The 18,403-nt window shown below is 44.0% G+C and overlaps 1 protein-coding gene across 1 annotated transcript in view; it reads left to right on the top strand.

The window, feature by feature from the left end:
- Positions 1–316: 316 nt before the first annotated feature.
- Positions 317–18,403, top strand: part of LOC310770675 (uncharacterized protein) — a gene marked incomplete at its 5' end in the record, with an annotated part of 29,635 nt that continues 11,548 nt past the window's right edge. Inside the window, 3 exons of the mRNA XM_083663413.1 lie at positions 317–386; positions 6,689–6,881; positions 16,395–16,688. Coding sequence (XP_083519539.1) covers positions 317–386; positions 6,689–6,881; positions 16,395–16,688 — 557 coding nt within the window. The remainder of the gene's footprint in view (positions 387–6,688; positions 6,882–16,394; positions 16,689–18,403) is intronic.

Genomic DNA, 18,403 nt, shown 5'->3' with positions numbered 1-18,403 from the left:
CATATCTAACCTAGCTAAACCCTCTCCCCTCCAGCTCCCACACCTCTGTGGAGATACATGATTAGCCTGGACGATGAGCAGGAGCAGAGGATAAGAAGAAGAAGCAGCGGCTGGCTGCCTGGCTTCCTGCAGGATTTCCCCAGGCTGTTTGTTTGATTGTGGAAATGGATGGTCTGTGGAGGAGCGGCGGCACTGAGCGGAGCTAGCTGGCCGACTGTCCCGGCTAGCAAGGCGACGTTTCCAGGCTTTTGGATGACTGTTGACCCGGGGAGATCAGCACTACTACCTACCTTCCCTCTCTGTTGAAGGAGTCAGGATGGGGGAGCCCAGTCTGGACGACGCCAATGTCAAGGTGGCTGTTCGTGTTCGGCCCATGAACAGGAGAGGTGAGGCTCTCACACTGCTGTCACAACACACTGAGGGGTTTATGGGTCATCAACTGCGTGTCAGATTAGAGATATTATGGATAGATTGTATCTCGGATTAATGAGATTATGGGTAGACTATCTCAGATTAATGAGATTATGGGTAGACTATCTCAGATTAGTGAGATTATGGGTAGACTATCTCAGATTAATGAGATTATGGGTAGACTATCTCAGATTAATGAGATTATGGGTAGACTATCTCGGATTAATGAGATTATGGGTAGACTATCTCAGATTAATGAGATTATGGGTAGACTATCTCAGATTAATGAGATTATGGGTAGACTATCTCGGATTAATGAGATTATGGGTAGACTATCTCAGGGTAGACTATCTCAGATTAATGAGATTATGGGTAGACTATCTCGGATTAATGAGATTATGGGTAGACTATCTCAGATTAATGAGATTATGGGTAGACTATCTCAGATTAGTGAGATTATGGGTAGACTATCTCAGATTAGTGAGATTATGGATATACTCTCATATAGGTATTACCTATCCATAATCTCACTAATCTATACCTGATCTGAATAGGAATCTCAGATTAGTGAGGTTATAGACTATCTCAGATTATTGATATTATGGATAGACTCAGATTAGTGACATTATGGATAGGCTACTGTATCTCAGATGAGTGATATTATGGATAGATATCTCAGATTAGTGAGGTTATAGACCATCTCAGATGAGTGATATTATGGATAGATATCTCAGATTAGTGAGGTTATAGACTATCTCAGATGAGTGATATTATGGATAGACTAAGGCTGGGCGATATCGACAATCAAATATCACAATCTTTTTTGACCAAAAATACCTCAATATCGACATTGCAACAATTGTAGGGGGACTATAGACCTTATTCGCTAACACCGGACAGCACAGCGCCATATTGTTGACATACCGTCCTGCAGCTGACAACTATAGTAACGGCCTTATTGTCGTTTCTGTTCCATTACAAAATAGCGATAGTGATGACAGCAATAAAAACCCCAGAGTTGTTGTTTGTATGCTGCCGTTAATGCCTGTAATAATAAACAAAAGAAAAAACGAGGTGAACAGACTTTGCTGTGAGGAGCTGTCAGAAAGTTTCACCTGTCTCTCCCAACTATCCACACACCTCTCCTGTGCTGCTGACATATCCTCCGTCTCGCTCCCTTCACGTCTGTGGACGGTAGAGATAGAAACAAACCACGGGGACTTTATTGCTGTCATTACTACAGCCACATGTAACGCAGGTCACCATCCGAACACAATAGGAACGATACAGGTAACGCTAACGGCGGCTAGCTTCCTATAAATGCTGCTCTCACATAGGTTGTCACTTAAGAGCTGCAGCGCTATGTCGAGAACATGGCGGCGGTGGGCGTGGCCGTACGTGAGTGACGTCAATCGTGGTTCCATGGTGGAACATAAGTCAACTTTCAACTGTGCTGTTCTTTCTGTTTGTGTTCTTGAAACTACTTTCTGCATTGTTCAGTGTTTGTATAGCAGGTGAAACTGTTGACCATCATTACAGTTTCATCTGATGTTATATTCCGATTTGGTTAAAAACAGCCTAACTATACGCATTTCTATATAATGCAAAGAATCCAGCCAGGAAAAGTTTATATATCATCATCATATAAAAGGGAGCAAGTGGGCTTTGTCTGTTTGTTTCAATTTTTGTCCCACTGATGATGTCCCATCACCATGATGTCATCGTGGATATCATCTTATCACATCACTGATGATGTCATAGGCATTGTGAAATCATCAGTCACTCGAGCACTTGTGATGTTTTTTTTGTAAAAGGGAGAGGAATTGTTGGCTGCACATGCCAATAGAGCAGGCGAGGCCACGCAGCAGCCGAACTGTTGGCGAGGCCGCGTAGCAGCCGAGCTGTGTATGCGAGCTGCAGGGCGGGCGAGCAGAGAAAGACCTTCACGTCACATGTCACTGTTTGGATCTCACCTCACCTGCAATTACTGCTCATGGCCATATGTGATGTCAGGAGAGCTGCCAGTAGCCTATGTAGGCTACTTGTAGCCTACTTTGTTTGTTCCTTCAGAAGACCAGACCTGATCAAAAGAGAGGTGTGCTTGGCGAGTTCATGTTGATGTGCTGATGATGGTCGAGTCCTGTAATGTGTCTTTGCTAACACAGGAGGTCCCAGTCGGCCAGTTAGATGCTACAGGCCCCCACCAGCCTGAGCAACTGTAGTCCTGTCCCGATCTGCAGGCAGAGTGCTTGGCAGGCACTCTGATTCACAATCTGGATCGCACAGTGACAGCTACGAAAGCTGAGATTTTTTTTTTTTATTGTATTGTAATTGCACATTTTCCCTTAGATTGTTTTTGTCAGTTTGAGACTGAGCCAGTGTTGGTGTAGGCCTATCAATTGACTAGTCATGAAATCCATCAAATTCTTTTTGTGTCCGCTAGATGTAGGCTATTTTTTATATATTTGCGAGTTCACTGTCCTTTTGTCCCTATCTTACATGTAATATATATATGCTTTGTATAGGCTATACTTTTTCTATTCATCTGTGTGATATTTGTAGCTATTTAGTGTTATTTGTATTTCTTGTCAAAATAAATTGACAAATAACCTTGGATACAATATACTCCTATGAGTATGCATGGTTCTAGCTGTGAACTTTAACAATGTCTTTGAAGCTTAAAGCAGCAGTGCTGGACTTGTATGATTAATGATTTCTATGAAACCAAACCATCAGTATCAAAATCATATGCCAAATTATTAGGGTCTACAAAAAAACTGAAAAACAAACAGTATCAAAATAAGTCAGAGTCCTCATCCCCTGCAGTGTGTACAAGAGAGAGAGTCATTGTAATATGCTACAGTAATTATTTTTGTAAATACAGGTGAAGTCATCAGCTTTTGTGGCTTATAATCATGGACTGTATGTATGGACTGTAGAAGTTTTTATTCCATACATTATAATTCAAGACACTTCTAGCAGTAGCTAAGAAAAATACAGTAGGCCCTATACAAAAATAAAACTATAGCCTACAGAAACTAAAAGAAAGAATGAAAGAAATTAACTCAGAAACACTTTCTCCGTTGTGATTTGTGCATGCGCAAGTGGTGGCAACTATTGAACATGCATAGTCCACTCCAGAGCCGTACTCGAGTCCACTGCGTTTCTTGTTTATTGCTTTTACGACAACAACAACTTGCTTTACGTTCCTCCCTTCTCAGAAGACTTTGCTAGACACTTAAGTCCCCTAATGAAATCCCACAATTGCCGTGGCCTGAGTCTGTTATGTTATATGAAGCTGGCTATCTGAGCAACATAATTATGCTAACAATAGAAGCTACACACCATCAAACCTGTTACAGCATGTTACTGGGTTGTCAGAGGAGAGGAGACTTACAACAGGGAGCGCGTGAGGTAAATGCTGGTTTGAAGTTGTGAACAGTGGAGATTAGTCTCATAACTGTGGGCTTTCGTGACAATTCATTCATGACATGAAACTTGTCTCGCTATGCAGCTGCCTGTCACTGGCTTGTCAAACCTACTGCTGTACAGTAGCTGTTTGTCTATTCACTGTCAATGGAGGCAACAGAACTGCAGCTAGGGGCTACTCAATGGAGGAGGCCTCTGCTAGCTGTTAGCTTGTCTATTCACTGTCAATGGAGGAGGCCTCTGCTAGCTGTTAGCTTGTCTATTCACTGTCAATGGAGGAGGCCTCTGCTAGCTGTTAGCTTGTCTATTCACTGTCAATGGAGGCAATAGAACTGCAGCTCGGGGCTACTCAATGGAGGAGGCCTCTGCTAGCTGTTAGCTTGTCTATTCACTGTCAATGGACGACTGTGCTAGCTGTTAGCTTGACTAGTCGGCTTGAACACTTTATGCACGTTAGCTTTTTATCTTTTTTTGTTTTAATTATTAATGCGAGCGTAATCACAGCTCTCGGAGGTGTTTTGCGTTTGGTCCTGTGCAGTGTTGGGGGTAACTCATTACAAAAGTAACATATTACATGTAATATATTACTTTTAGCAGTAACTCAGTAATATAACTTATATTATATTATCAGCGGGATATATGCCACAACACCACGCAGCTCGAGTGCTATATTGCTTTTATAAAACGGTTTCCAAGTATAATAATATAATAATAATAATACTATAAGTCCGACTGGCATGGTATTCTGATAGAGTCAGTTGAAACACTACTGTAAGGCGGGACCGCAAGAACGTGCAGGTGATTTGATTGGATCGTTCTGGAGACTGAAGTTGACATTGGCCAATCCTGGCGCTTGCTGAGAAGCTGAGAGCTTTCTGGAAAGCCCGACACGCAGCTCGAGCGCAGCGCTGCATTCTCAGCGCTTGCTGAAAAGCTGAGTGCTTTCTGCAAAGCCCGACACCAACTAACGTTACGGGGTTAAATGCGGGGTTAAATGCGGGGTTAACAGCCTTTTTTTTGCAAAGAAGACATTAGCCCGCGTCTATTCTTGTACAAAACATAATTTTCTGCAAAGTATTAGTAAAGTTATAAGCGAAGATCGATGCACAAGGATCTGACAGCTGTCTCCGCCATTTGTTTTTTTTTACATTGTCATTTGAGGTAACCAAAGGCTTTTAGTAAGAGAGTTGCCATGGCAACCAATAACCCATGGCCATGGGTTATTGGCCATGGGTTATTGTGTGGGTTACACACACACACACACACACACACACACACACACACACACACACACACACACACCCCCCCCTGGTGGCTTTCATCTCCTCCAGCCCCCTATGCAGGATGCCCCATGGAGAGGAGACAACAGACTGTTGTGTGTTTGATCTGTGGGAGTGAAGCAGTGGGGAGGGCCCTGGGAGAGACAAGGTGTTTACAGGGTTTCATCTGATTGGCTGGCTCTGTTACAGAGGTTTACCCATCAAACTCTTTATACAGAGGGGACATGTGGAGGGTTTCTAACTTGCTTTTAAAAGTGTTGATGAGTGTCTATGATCTCTGCAATCAGTCAGTACATTTACATACACTTAAAACATCGAATTATTGCGTTAGTCTAAAACCGGACTTTTGAAATGCATGTTGCATGCTGTAGCCAAGGACTCAACATGGCGCACACACAGACACAGGTAGATGATGCCTCTAGTGCAGTGCTGACCAATTTGGTCAGCTCTGCTTGTTTTTGGATCTGCTTGCCACGTGTGTTCACTCCTGAGATTGCATCCCTGCAAATTGTCATGGCAAATTTTTTACAAAAGATGGACAATAAAGCTGATTTTCAAAGTACCTTGAGGATTTTTCAAGTTGTGAATTAAGTCAAATTTCTCTCTTGATTACAAATGTGGAAAATACAACTGTTTTTAACTGGGTGTTTACTGATTAAATGTTTAAGCTCCCCACAAATTCAGATGCTTTTTTAAATATATATAACCAATTGCAAATTATTACAATTACCAAACAGATCAAAAGTAGATTATTATATTGAAATGTTATTTTAGATTTAGAATGTTAATTTTCTATAAAACACAATACATTTGAATGTAATTCCACAACGACTATTTTTGGCCCTCGGCCCTCCACCCAGATTGAGTTTTGGCCCTTCATGGGAAAGAATTTGGGCACCCCTGCTCTAGTGTGAGACGCATGCGTCCTCAATGTAAACGATGGCTAGGCTAGTCAGCATAGGAGCTGAGCATCAGAGCTAAGTTACTGTATGTTACAGGCTATGTGATCTCATTTTGATAACTAATGTAATATTTGTTCACTTCCATTCACTGAGCCTCCCCTGAAACTGTTTGGAGCCCCCCTGGGGAGGCCTGCCTCCCACTTATTTAAGACCTTTATGTTTACTCTTGCTTTTAACTGCTACTAAACTACTGCCTCTCTCGGCCTGTAATTTAAAAAAAAGATTCCTGTACATTTCCAACAAATGGACTGTGCATGTAATAATAATACTGAAGAATGCCTTGTAACTTATTTAAAACAGAAATAATGTTTCATGTTTGTTAATTTGAGTATATATTTTAACTAAAACTGTCGGCTGTGTTTTTTATGTGTTTTTTATATGTGCATTGCTTTGCTGCTTGTTTTTTCGATTATTTTTTTGTAAAGCACCTTGAATTGCCTTTGTGTATGAAAGGTGCTATATAAATAAAATTTGACTTGACTTGACTTGACTTTATAAACCTCTTCTCTCCAGAATGTTACCTCTCATCTCCTCTCCTCTCATCTCATCTCCTCTCCTCTCTCATCTCTCCTCTCCTCTTATGTCCTCTCCTCTCTCCTCCCCCAGAGCCTCCCTCTCAGTACAGTCTGTTCACCCTGGTCTCTAACCTGTGGGCTCACCTGTACGTGGCTCTGGAGAAGAACGCCTGGCTGCAGAAACGCATCGAGGAGCTGGAGGAGGAGCACAACTTCCTGCGCTGCCAGCTGGACCACTTCATGGTCAGCATGAGGAGCCAGGAGGGTGAGGCCCACGGACACGCGTCACTCACCCACACTGCACTGACACCAGAGACAGCACTAGAGCCATAATACTAGATATGATTACATTGGAATCAATCCCTGTGGGGGTAATTGGGTTCTTAGAAAAGGATTCAGCAAAAACATACATTAAAAAATAGGGGTGTCTGGGTATTGTAGTGTAGAGGTAAAAGCACTCGCCTAACACCACAGAGACTGGCGTCCAGTTCCCGGCAGCTGTACTTCTGGCTTGGTCAGACGTCCCTACAGACACAATTGGCCGTGTCTGCGGGTGGGAAGCTGGTGGGTTATGAGTCCTGATCGCTGCACTAGTGCCTCCCCTGGTCGATCAGGGCACATGTTCGGGGGGGGAGGGCAACTGTGTGGAATAGTGTCCTGTTAGTGAAACTCCTCGATGTCAGGTGAAAAGAAGCAGCTGGCTTCCTCCAACACATGCACAGTTGCCAGCCGCTTCTTTTCACCTGACAGCGAGGAGGTTCACCGGCAGGACGTAGCACGTGGGAGGATCACACTATTCTCACCAGTTCCATTCTGCCCCAACCAGGCGCCCCAACCGACCAGGGTGCTAGTGCAGCGACCAGGACACAGGCCCTCAATCTTTGCTGCATGTCATCCCCTCTCTCTCTCTGTCTCTCTCTCTCTCCACCTTTCCTGTCTGCCTACTGTCCTATCTATTAAAATGCAAAAAAACAACAAAACAACAACAACAACAATGCCTGCTACAGCCAACAGGCTCGTCAATGCTTTTCCGCGCTGGCAATGGCCCTGGTGAGACAGACACACACACACACACACACACACACACACACACACAACCCGTCATTACGAGATGTATATCTTTGACTCCAAAGTAGAGTTCGGCAATATATCAATATTATTGATATTGTGACATGAGACGATCTTCTTAGATTTTGGATGTCGTAATATCTTGATGTGGCATAAGTGCATTACAGTAAAGTGATGTCATTTTCTGTTCTATTATTTTCCTTTTTTAATACATTTTATTTTGGTTTTTCATTATGTAAAACGTATACAATGACAGTACAAAAGTGTTGTTCACAATACAAGACAAAAAAACGAGTAAATAAGATGATAAAGAGACAAAAATACGTACAAATACATCATCTTCACAGCATTAGATGAGTGAAAATAGAGAGACCATTCACATAGTCATTCAATCCTGTGGGATGTGAGATCTTTTCCAGAGGTATGCAGCTCTTCACCTCTGAGAGCCACATTCACATTGGCAATGGGAGGTCTGACTTCTGTCATACATGTTTTGGCAATGACCAGGAGGATTTCCCTAAGCTTAAAGGAGGACTTACCCCCTAGATATGTATTAGAACAGTGATTTGAAAATACCTATGGAAAAAACCAAGAAATGACATATACTCTTGTCTATACTAGACTCTTTGGCTGTGTTCAAGTCAAGATTTTTTTTCGGAAAACGACGCCATTACAGTTTGCCTACTGCCTCAAAAATAATTTATTTGAGAGGGGCCATATCTTTATAAATATCAACAACTAGCCAACGCTGGTGGCCTGTTTGTGGTTGAAAGTTATATCAATTTGGTAATTCAGTGGCGAACTAGAAATTTAATTATTTTTCTGCATGTATCTCTATGGCAGTGTCTCAAACTACGTTACGAGAGCAAAGTGACGTGGGCTCGTTACAGCAGCACACCACACAATACGACAAACCCCCCGTTCTGGGGTAACACAATGCGAGATTTCTCTACGTCATTCCCTCGTCCAAGTTGCCATATAGTCCCTTTTTCATTTTAGTTTGGGGGCTTTTCGTGATTCTTGTTAAAAGTTGTGCAAAAGTTTTCCTCTCAGCGCAGTGCAGGCTGCGCCTCCTCCCTCCTGCCAGACCCCGGCTGGCGAAACAGCCTGCTGCATGCATGGGGCGCTCTAACCTCACGGAGCAACAAACAAACACAGACAGAAATAGCTGGTGTGTGATTTAGAGAATACAGTCTGAGATTGGGTACAGGATTGAGGGAATCCCGCATCTGTTTGCGAAGGTGCGACTGGACAGGACGCTTTTCACAGACGGGCACAGTAGTCGGAGCGAGGCGAGTGTCTCTCAGGGCTACTCAGGGCAGAGCTGCAGATCTCTCCTCCTCCTCCTCCGCGCATTCAGTCTGTCCAAAATCATTACCGATATAATCTCAGTAGGAGGGATGCAGGGAAATATGATAGTAGCCGATGTGTTTAGAGAAGCTTTGTCACGTTGTCACGTCGTAGTATAGCGTTATATTTTACATGTGCGCTAAACTGCGACCATATTTGTTTGCGGAAATATCAGACTGCTCTCTCTGCTCTCAGAGCACAGAGAGCCCAGCTGCTGCTGCGCGCGCCCCCGGAGCTTGGCGCTAGTGCATGAGGTTTTACAGTACGACTCTCTCCCGCCCGCTCCCGCCTGCCTGGGCTGGAGACAGCTGCTTCCAACTCGGACTGATAATATATACATCATCATTCGAGCTTATCCAGGTAAGATATTAATAAAGTAGTGACACATTCAGCGGGAAACTAACTATAATTAAGACATGTGCCAACTTTGACGACGTTTGGTTCAGTATTTTAAGAGCAAACTTCAATAGGAATAGGCTTGGAGTTCTGAGGAGCCGAAAGGGTACAGGGGGGGTAGGGGAGTAATTATCTTGAAATCCCATAGTCTTTGGGGACAACCTGACGTCAGGTTGTACCAAATCTCCCATTCATTTGAGGAAAAAAAAAAAAAAAAGCAGTGTTCCACCCTTAGAGGGCGCTTATGCCAGTTATGCTGCTGAAAAATGATACAAATGGCAGAATGGCAACAGTTTGGTGTCAAATGTGGAAATTCTGACCAGAATTCTTCACACATCACCCCCAAAGTCATATATATTGGTTAAAAGCTGAAAAAAAGTGTTTTGGGGGTTAGTTACACTTTAAGTTATGTGAAGTTAGTAATCTGGTAATCACACAAGGGGCTCGTTTTGATGTGGATATTAAGTTAAGTTAGTAATCGGGTAATCACATAAGGGGCTCATTTTGATTTGGATATTAAGTTAAGTTAAGTGAAGTTAGTAATCGGGTAATCACATAAGGGGCTTGTTTTGATGTGGATATTAACACATTAAGTGCCATAGACGACCTAACTCGTCTTACATAATCCAGCGCTTGAGTGCCAAGGACGAGCTAACTCGTCTTACATAAACATTTTTTTTTTTTTTGACGGTGGGACATCAATCAACCCCTTTTACATCTTCGAGATAACTATTGGAGCAAGAGAATGTGTATAATCTATTTTACCGACCACTAAGTGGCGACAGAGACAGAGAGAAAGCCACAGCCACGGACCCGTGGACCAAAAGCAGCCGCCTCCCGCGGAAATGGCTTGGCGATTTTACAGTCAGAAACGAAGGAGCCTCATTCTCATACTGTAGGCGGGGACGCTTCGCGCTGCTGCGGTGGGGGGTTCCAGAAATGGACTGGGTGAGCAGCATAAAGCCTAGAGTCGCACGGGGCTTAATCGGGGCTCTCAAACCCAAGAGACAGTGAGACCTATCCACACTCGCTGCCAGGGAGAGGCTGCTCAACTCGCTGGAAACTCCCAGCAGCACAGACGGAGGGAGGAGCCCGGAGACACACACACAGAACGGACAGAGATCCCCTCCCCCCAGAGCCGCGGAGCAACGCGCGAACACACACACACACACACACACACACACACACACACACACACGCACACACACACACACACACACACACACACACACACACACACACACACACACACACACACAATACAGTATACAGACTCGCCCAAAGGCACCCACAATCACAGGCAGGTGACTATTCTGCTGAATTTCACAAAACTGCGATTATCTCAGCTTGCTGTCTCATACGCTAAAACCATGCTGTACTCAACGGCTAATATCTACATAACTACTAACTCTGCAAACTAACTCTTTTAGACAGAGAAAGCACACATTCTATTAGTTATTTTTAGATGATTGGTGTTCACGAAGTCTTAACAGAAAACAGATCCTCGGCTGTTGTAAAATGAGCCAGAATCCTCAAAAAAAAACCTGGCACAACTTACCTACAGGTTGAAAAAATGGCTGGCACTCAATGTGTTAAGTTTAGTTTAGTTAAGTTAGTAATCGGGTAATCACATAAGGGGCTCGTTTTGATGTGGATATTAAGTTAAGTTAGTAATCTGGTAATCACATAAGGGGCTCGTTTTGATTTGGATATTAAGTTAAGTGAAGTTAGTAATCGGGTAATCACATAAGGGGCTTGTTTTGATGTGGATATTAAGTTTAGTTAAGTTAAGTTAGTAATCGGGTAATCACATAAGGGGGCTTGTTTTGATGTGGATATTAAGTTTAGTTAAGTTAAGTGAAGTTGGTAATCAGGTAATCACATAAGGGGCTCGTTTTGATGTGGATATTAAGTTAAAGTCGAACTGAACCTGTTTGTCACGTGCATAATGAGTCCGTTTCAGACTGAAAACATAGTTTGTCTAAGATGACAAGTTGAGAGGCGGGTCATAGTATCATGTCGATGATTTTATTTGACAATTCTGGGGACTGGATTGGGCTTTGGCCAATCCTGGCGTGTTCCGCCTCCAAATCGAGTGGGATTCAGTAGTTGTGGCGCTCCCCTCGGGAAGAGCCGTTTGACGGGAGGAGTGGAGCTCAGCGAGCCGCAGGCAGCCAGCTGCCTTCGTGTTGCCGAGCGGAGAGTGCAGCACGTCGGCCTGGAATCTCCAAAGTGCGACCCCTGACAACCAAGCTCTCGGATGCGCGCGCCATTATCGCTGCTATAACGATACGCTATCCCTGGAATGCGCGTTTTAACGAGCCAGTTACATTTCTTTGCATTCTTAGAGATTATAGTTTTTGTTTTTTATCCATGTTTCTAACAATTGGCCAAGTTAGTAGTTAGTTTATGGGATAGGAATTCTGCCAGATGACAGGCACTAGGCGCCATTTTCGACTTCATTTGGAAGAGAAAATTATCCAGAAATGAAGATTTGATTGACAGCTGCATGTCGTGATATGATTGGTTGAAATGGGGTAGAAATTTGATAGTATTGGGTGACGTCAGCAAACTGTAAATCACTGTTATCAATGAAATCTTGAAAAACGAACTTTTGATGTGAAAAAGTGTGAAAAACTAAAGAAATTAGATTGTTGTGATTTGTTTTGCATACATTATTAAATAGGTGCACTGCATACCCAGGTATTTGAAGTAAAAGAAAAGAAAAGTCATTCTTGGGTTCAGCTCGACTTTAAGTGAAGTTAGTAATCGGGTAATCACATAAGGGGCTTGTTTTGATGTGGATATTAAGTTAAGTTAAGTGAAGTTAGTAATCGGGTAATCACATAAGGGGCTTGTTTTGATGTGGATATTAAGTTAAGTTAAGTGAAGTTAGTAATCGGGTAATCACATAAGGGGCTCGTTTTGATGTGGATATTAAGTTAAGTTAGTAATCGGCTTATCACATAAGGGGCTCGTTTTGATGCGGATATTAAGTTAAGTTACCGTAAATTCCGGACTATAAGCCGCGGCTTTTTTCCCGTTTTTTGGCCTTTTTTGCCCCCTGCGGCTTATATAACGGTGCGTCTTATCTATGGATTTTTTCCAAAAAAAAAAAAAAATCTCTCTTTTTTTAGCACTCTTTCTAACTATAAATCCACTTCTGTTTTAATTTCCTCTCTTGCCCTCTTTTAACAACATAACATAACATAACATAACACAACACAGGTAAGCAGAAAGAAAAAGACGAAGCAATCACGCCATGAATGAGGAAATGACTCACCTGCTGGAGGCTGGAGATACACGGCTTGGGCTAAACTTTTACTCCGTGAAACACTATCGATTAAGTCCGACATCGCTCAGAGGTTTTGAGCAGCTTGAAAACAAGTTTGAAAACGTGCAGAAGTCCATCCACTCACTCACTAAAGAAACTAAGGCAACCGTGAACAGAGTTTATAATGCGGAAAAGCGCATCCGCGCACTGGAGGACAAAAACAACACAGTGAGTCCGAAAATGGATAAAATGCAAAATCGAAACCCTGCACACGCAGGTTGATGACTTAATCAGCAGGAGTAAAAGAAATAACATTCGCCTGATCAATGTAAAAGAGGAGCTGAGATCGGTGACATGGACGCTTTCGTGGCAAAATCCTGTGTTACATCCTGGACCTGAAGGAAGGCGAGAAACCACCAGAGGTGGACAGGGCACACCGGGCGCCTCGGCCACGTCCAGACCCCGGCCTGCCACCGAGGGCCATCTTCATCTGCCTACTCCGCTGGCCCGACCGTCAACTCATCCTCCAGGCTGCGGGGAAGAAGCCCCTCACCTGGGAGGGTACGCGCTTTTTCGTCCGGGCAGGACCTCTCCGCGTTGGTGCAACAGAAACGCGCAACATACAACAGCATCATCGAGTCAATGGATATCGCTTTGGCGTACTGTACCCAGCGAGACTCGTCATAACCAGACCGGACTATCTTTAGCACTCTTTCTAACTATAAATCCACTTCTGTTTTAATTTCCTCTCTTGCCCTCTTTTCACCACACCGCGGACACTGTGTGCCCAGCGGCGGAACAAGAGCTCAAAGTGAAACTGCCGAATATCTTTTGAGTTGGACTGGTCAATAGTACTGTGAGTAACTAAAATAAAAAAATAAAAAACTGAATTCTCTCTTCTTTAGCACTCTTTCTAACTATAAATCCACTTCTGTTTTAATTTCCTCTCTTGCCCTCTTTTCACCACACCGCGGACACTGTGTGCACTGTAAAAAAAACAAAAAATACCACAATGTGTGATTTTGTCTGGGGATTAGTGACCTGACTTTTGTTTTGTTGAAATGTTAATAAATGGGAGCTTCCCCAAACAGCGATCTCTTTCCCGACATTCCTCTCTGTGCACGAACCCTTTCATATGGTAATTAAACATCAAAACACCCGCGGCTTATAGACCGGTGCGGCTTATAGAAGAAAAAAATAGTCACCTTTGAAGGTGCGGCTTATAGACCGGTGCGTCTTATAGTCCGGAATTTACGGTAGTAATCGGCTAATCACATAAGGGGCTCGTTTTGATGTGGATATTAAGTTAAGTTAAGTTAGTAATCGGCTAATCACATAAGGGGCTCGTTTTGATGTGGATATTAAGTTAAGTTAAGTTAGTAAATAGTAATCGGCTAATCACATAAGGGGCTCGTTCTGATGTGGATATTGGTGATCACAGAAGGAAAAATAAATACGCATATCCAGAACGCCGTTGTTTTTCTCCCAGGGGCAGAATCTTTGGTTACAAATATACCAAATATTTTAAATATAATACAGTGGTTCTCAAATATTTTCACGTCAAGGACCCCTAAACTGACCCAAATTAGACCACTGACCCCCATTTGATATGATTTTGTCCCAGGGTCCCCCATCTGATATGATTTTAGCTTTAAGATGATTTACTGTATTGCAGAAAGTGCATGAAACCCATGACCAAAATATTCATGCCTTCTGTGTGTGTGTGTGTGTGTGTGTGTGTGTGTGTGTGTGTGTGTGTGTGTGTGTGTGTGTGTGTGGGTGTGTGTGTGTGTGTGCGCGCGCGGATCGAATATTCCTCATAGGCTTAATTGATATATAGCAGGCCTCACTGTGCTCGTCGACATGAGTGCACTGAAGCAACAAGACCACCTTGGTTTTGACCACACACCAAAACATATGTGACAATATGTTTCTGCTGGAACAGTTTTGTGGGGATGGTATGTCTGGATGTTTTTGTTGATGATGTCTCTTAGTCAGTCTGCTGTTTTCCTCCATCTAGATTGTACCATAGATACATCAGTTAGGACCTTTACACATCGAGAGTGTTTTTTTTTTCCGTGCGATTAATTCGCACGTCAATAATATTTTCAGAATCAGTCAATGCAACCGTGCATACCAACGGCGAAGTTTCGCTGAGCGTTTATTTTCTCGGACCAAGGTCGATTTTTCAGAAATTCGCCTCCGACATGTACACGTCTGTTGCTGTGATTGACAGATGGGTCAATATTCGCATCGCAGTTTCGTGCTGTATATTCGCAGCGCTCTCGGTGTGTTAACAACCTTACGTCTGCTGTTTCCCTCCATGTGTAGATTAGATTGTGCCATAGATACATCTGTATATTTCCCATAAGCCACCAGTGACGTGTTGCAGTGCGGCCGAGATAAGGCAGAACTCGTACCTCCAGCTGTGAAGCGTGTAGTGCAGTCTAGCATGGCACGCTGCGTGGGTGGCTATCTCTCTGTCATCTGTGTGTGTGTGTGTGTGTGTGTGTGTGTGTGTGTGTGTGTGTGTGTGTGTGTGTGTGTGTGTGCGTGTGGGTGTGTGTGTGTGTGTGTGTGTGTGTGTGCGTGTGGGTGTGTGTGTGCGTGTGTGCGCGCGCACACGCGTGCGATTGGTTCCTGATTGTTAGCGGCCTTGCTAGAGACGGCCAGTAGCTCGTCAAGAAGCGAATGTGTTTTTCATCGAAAAGATGGATTTTGGTTTCGCTCTCATTCTCCCCATTCCTGGACATTATCTTGTTTTCCAGAAAGTCCTGGAGATGTTTTCCATTAGATTGCGTATTGGTTATTGGAACATCCGTGACCATCCCATTCTTATATAACGTCAATTCCCTCTGTTCTTCTTTTGTTCCTCTCTCCTCCACGTCTGGTTTCATCCTCCCCCTATCCTCCTCACACATTTCTATTCTATTCTACTCTGTCATTTTCTATTCTATTCTATTCTATTCTACTCTGTTATTTTCTATTCTATTCTATTCTACTCTGTTATTTTCTATTCTATTCTATTCTACTCTGTTATTTTCTATTCTATTCTACTCTGTTATTTTCTATTCTATTCTATTCTATTCTACTCTGTTATTTTCTATTCTATTCTATTCTACTCCACTTCATCTGCAAATAGAGAGGCAAAGTGACCGCCTACTTCCTGCTTCAGCACTGTATCAGAGATTTTCATCCGCCATTTATTTTCCCATACACATTTCCTAAAATGCGTATAAAAATAGTTTTACTGGTTCAAACCAAACGGTACAGATATATTTAGAAACAGGAGAGATCGCATAACCTTTCACTGGGACCAAATCGTTAAAAAAATGCGGGTTTAAAGAACATATTTTTTCGATGTTGTTTTTTTAAGTTTTGGTCCAAGTGAAATGTTCTATGGTCTCTCCCGATTATAGCGTTAGCTGAACCGTTTGGGTCGACCAAGTAAAACTATTTTATAAGCATTTTACGAAATGTCTATGGGAAAATAAATGGCGGATGAAAATCTCTGGTACAGTGCTGAAGCAGGAAGTGATGTTCCACTTTGCCTTTCTATGCCATGACATGCATTTGAGCTAACACTAAAAGACAATTTATCATTTTATATATACTTTTTGCAATTGACCTCAGCCAATGTGGAGTTCTATTCTATTCTATTTAATCTTCAGGTATGACCAAAGCTCTTTTCCTCTTCTCCATCCTCCAGAAGATCGTCGTCCAGACCCGCCTCCCCGCAGGCAGAGGGTCTCCCCTGGGGCGAGGACCGGGGCCACGACGAGTCTCCGCCCCTGGAGCCGTTCCTCCACGAGCTCCCCCACCACGAGGAGGAGCAGGGGCGCCCCCTGGAGGAGGAGCCGCTGCCCCACATGCTGCTGCCGGCGGACAGCCTGGTGCTGCTGGAGAAGGCCGAGAGGAGGATGATGAAGAAGAAGAGGAGGAACAAGCAGAAGAAACAGCGGCACCGGCATTTCAACGACCTGTGGGTCCGCATCGAGGAGAGGTAAGAGGGGGACAGATGATGACCACCAGTGTTGGGCAAGTTAACTGCAAATGTGTAATTAGTTACAGTTACTAGTTATTTGTCTCAAAAAGTAATTTAATTACTTTAGAAATGACTGCATAATAAAAGTAATTATTTACTAGGGAAAGTAACAGTTGCGTTACTTTTAAAAGTCTCCTTCGATTGCCTTATTAATGCACAGATTATTGTAGTGTTGCTGTGGCACAGTGTGGGACAAGACATACTGTCAAAGTTTATCATGGTACCTGCATGAGATACTTGAACATTTGCTTACTGGGGAGGCTTATCCACCTTATTTCTAGCTGCCATGATGCCTGATGGGTGCTTCTTCCTCTTCTGGTGTAATAGACTGTTTTACAGTCTATGGTTTTAACTTGACAAAAAAAACGTCTATGAGGATTTTACAGCAGAGCCATTCTGCTCTACAGCCGTGTCGTTCGGGTGCTGGGATAACGTAATGCATTGTGGGTAGTCGGCTACTGTGGCTAATGCTAGCGGCTAGCGTAATAGTTACTTTACATGGCAGTAAAACGCCACTGAATGACCAAATTGATTTAACTTTTAACCATTTCGAGTAACACTGTTTCCATACGGACCCCCAGCGTTGGTTAGTTGTTTATAACGTGACTATATTTATAACTTTTATAACGTACTCCAGCTTCCGGTTTATAATTTCGGGTCTGCAGCCAAAGAGTATAACAAAGGAAATGGCAAGCTGCAACAATAAGTCACGTTAAACCGGACCTTGTACCCACAATTATTTTTTTACAGTGGGGCATTCAAAGATAAGGTGGATAGACTATACGGCTCAACAAGTACCAAGTACCAACTCTTTTGATGAGGATTTTCCGAAACGTCTGTGGGAAAACGAATGGGGAATGAAATGTCTAGGTCCCATGCCTGAACCAGGAAGATGGCGTGACTTTGTTACAGACTCAAACTGACACTGCCTGGTGTTGTGCTGCAGGCTAAGACAGCCAGCATATCACATCTCACCCTACTCGTCATGCCGTCCGCACACACAGCAACACACAGGCTGTAGGACCCAGCTGGCTGCAGCCTGCAACACACAGGCTTTAGGGCCCAGCTGGCTGCAGCCTGCAACACACAGGCTTTAGGGCCCAGCTGGCTGCAGCCTGCAACACACAGGCTTTAGGGCCCAGCTGGCTGCAGCCTGCAACACACAGGCTTTAGGGCCCAGCTGGCTGCAGCCTGCAACACACAGGCTGTAGGACCCAGCTGGCTGCAGCCTGCAACACACAGGCTTTAGGGCCCAGCTGGCTGCAGCCTGCAACACACAGGCTTTAGGGCCCAGCTGGCTGCAGCCTGCAACACACAGGCTTTAGGGCCCAGCTGGCTGCAGCCTGCACAAACAGCACCACACAGGCTGTAGGACCCAGCTGGCTGCAGCCTGCAACACACAGGCTTTAGGGCCCAGCTGGCTGCAGCCTGCAACACACAGGCTTTAGGGCCCAGCTGGCTGCAGCCTGCAACACACAGGCTTTAGGGCCCAGCTGGCTGCAGCCTGCAACACACACAGGCTGTAGGACCCAGCTGGCTGCAGCCTGCAACACACACAGGCTGTAGGACCCAGCTGGCTGCAGCCTACAACACACAGGCTTTAGGGCCCAGCTGGCTGCAGCCTGCAACACACAGGCTTTAGGGCCCAGCTGGCTGCAGCCTGCAACACACAG

Source organism: Poromitra crassiceps (genome assembly GCF_964638095.1).
Source record: "Poromitra crassiceps genome assembly, contig: HAP1_SCAFFOLD_171, whole genome shotgun sequence".
NCBI classification, from domain to species: domain Eukaryota; kingdom Metazoa; phylum Chordata; class Actinopteri; order Beryciformes; family Melamphaidae; genus Poromitra; species Poromitra crassiceps.
This window is presented reverse-complemented; position numbering and strand designations above follow the sequence as displayed.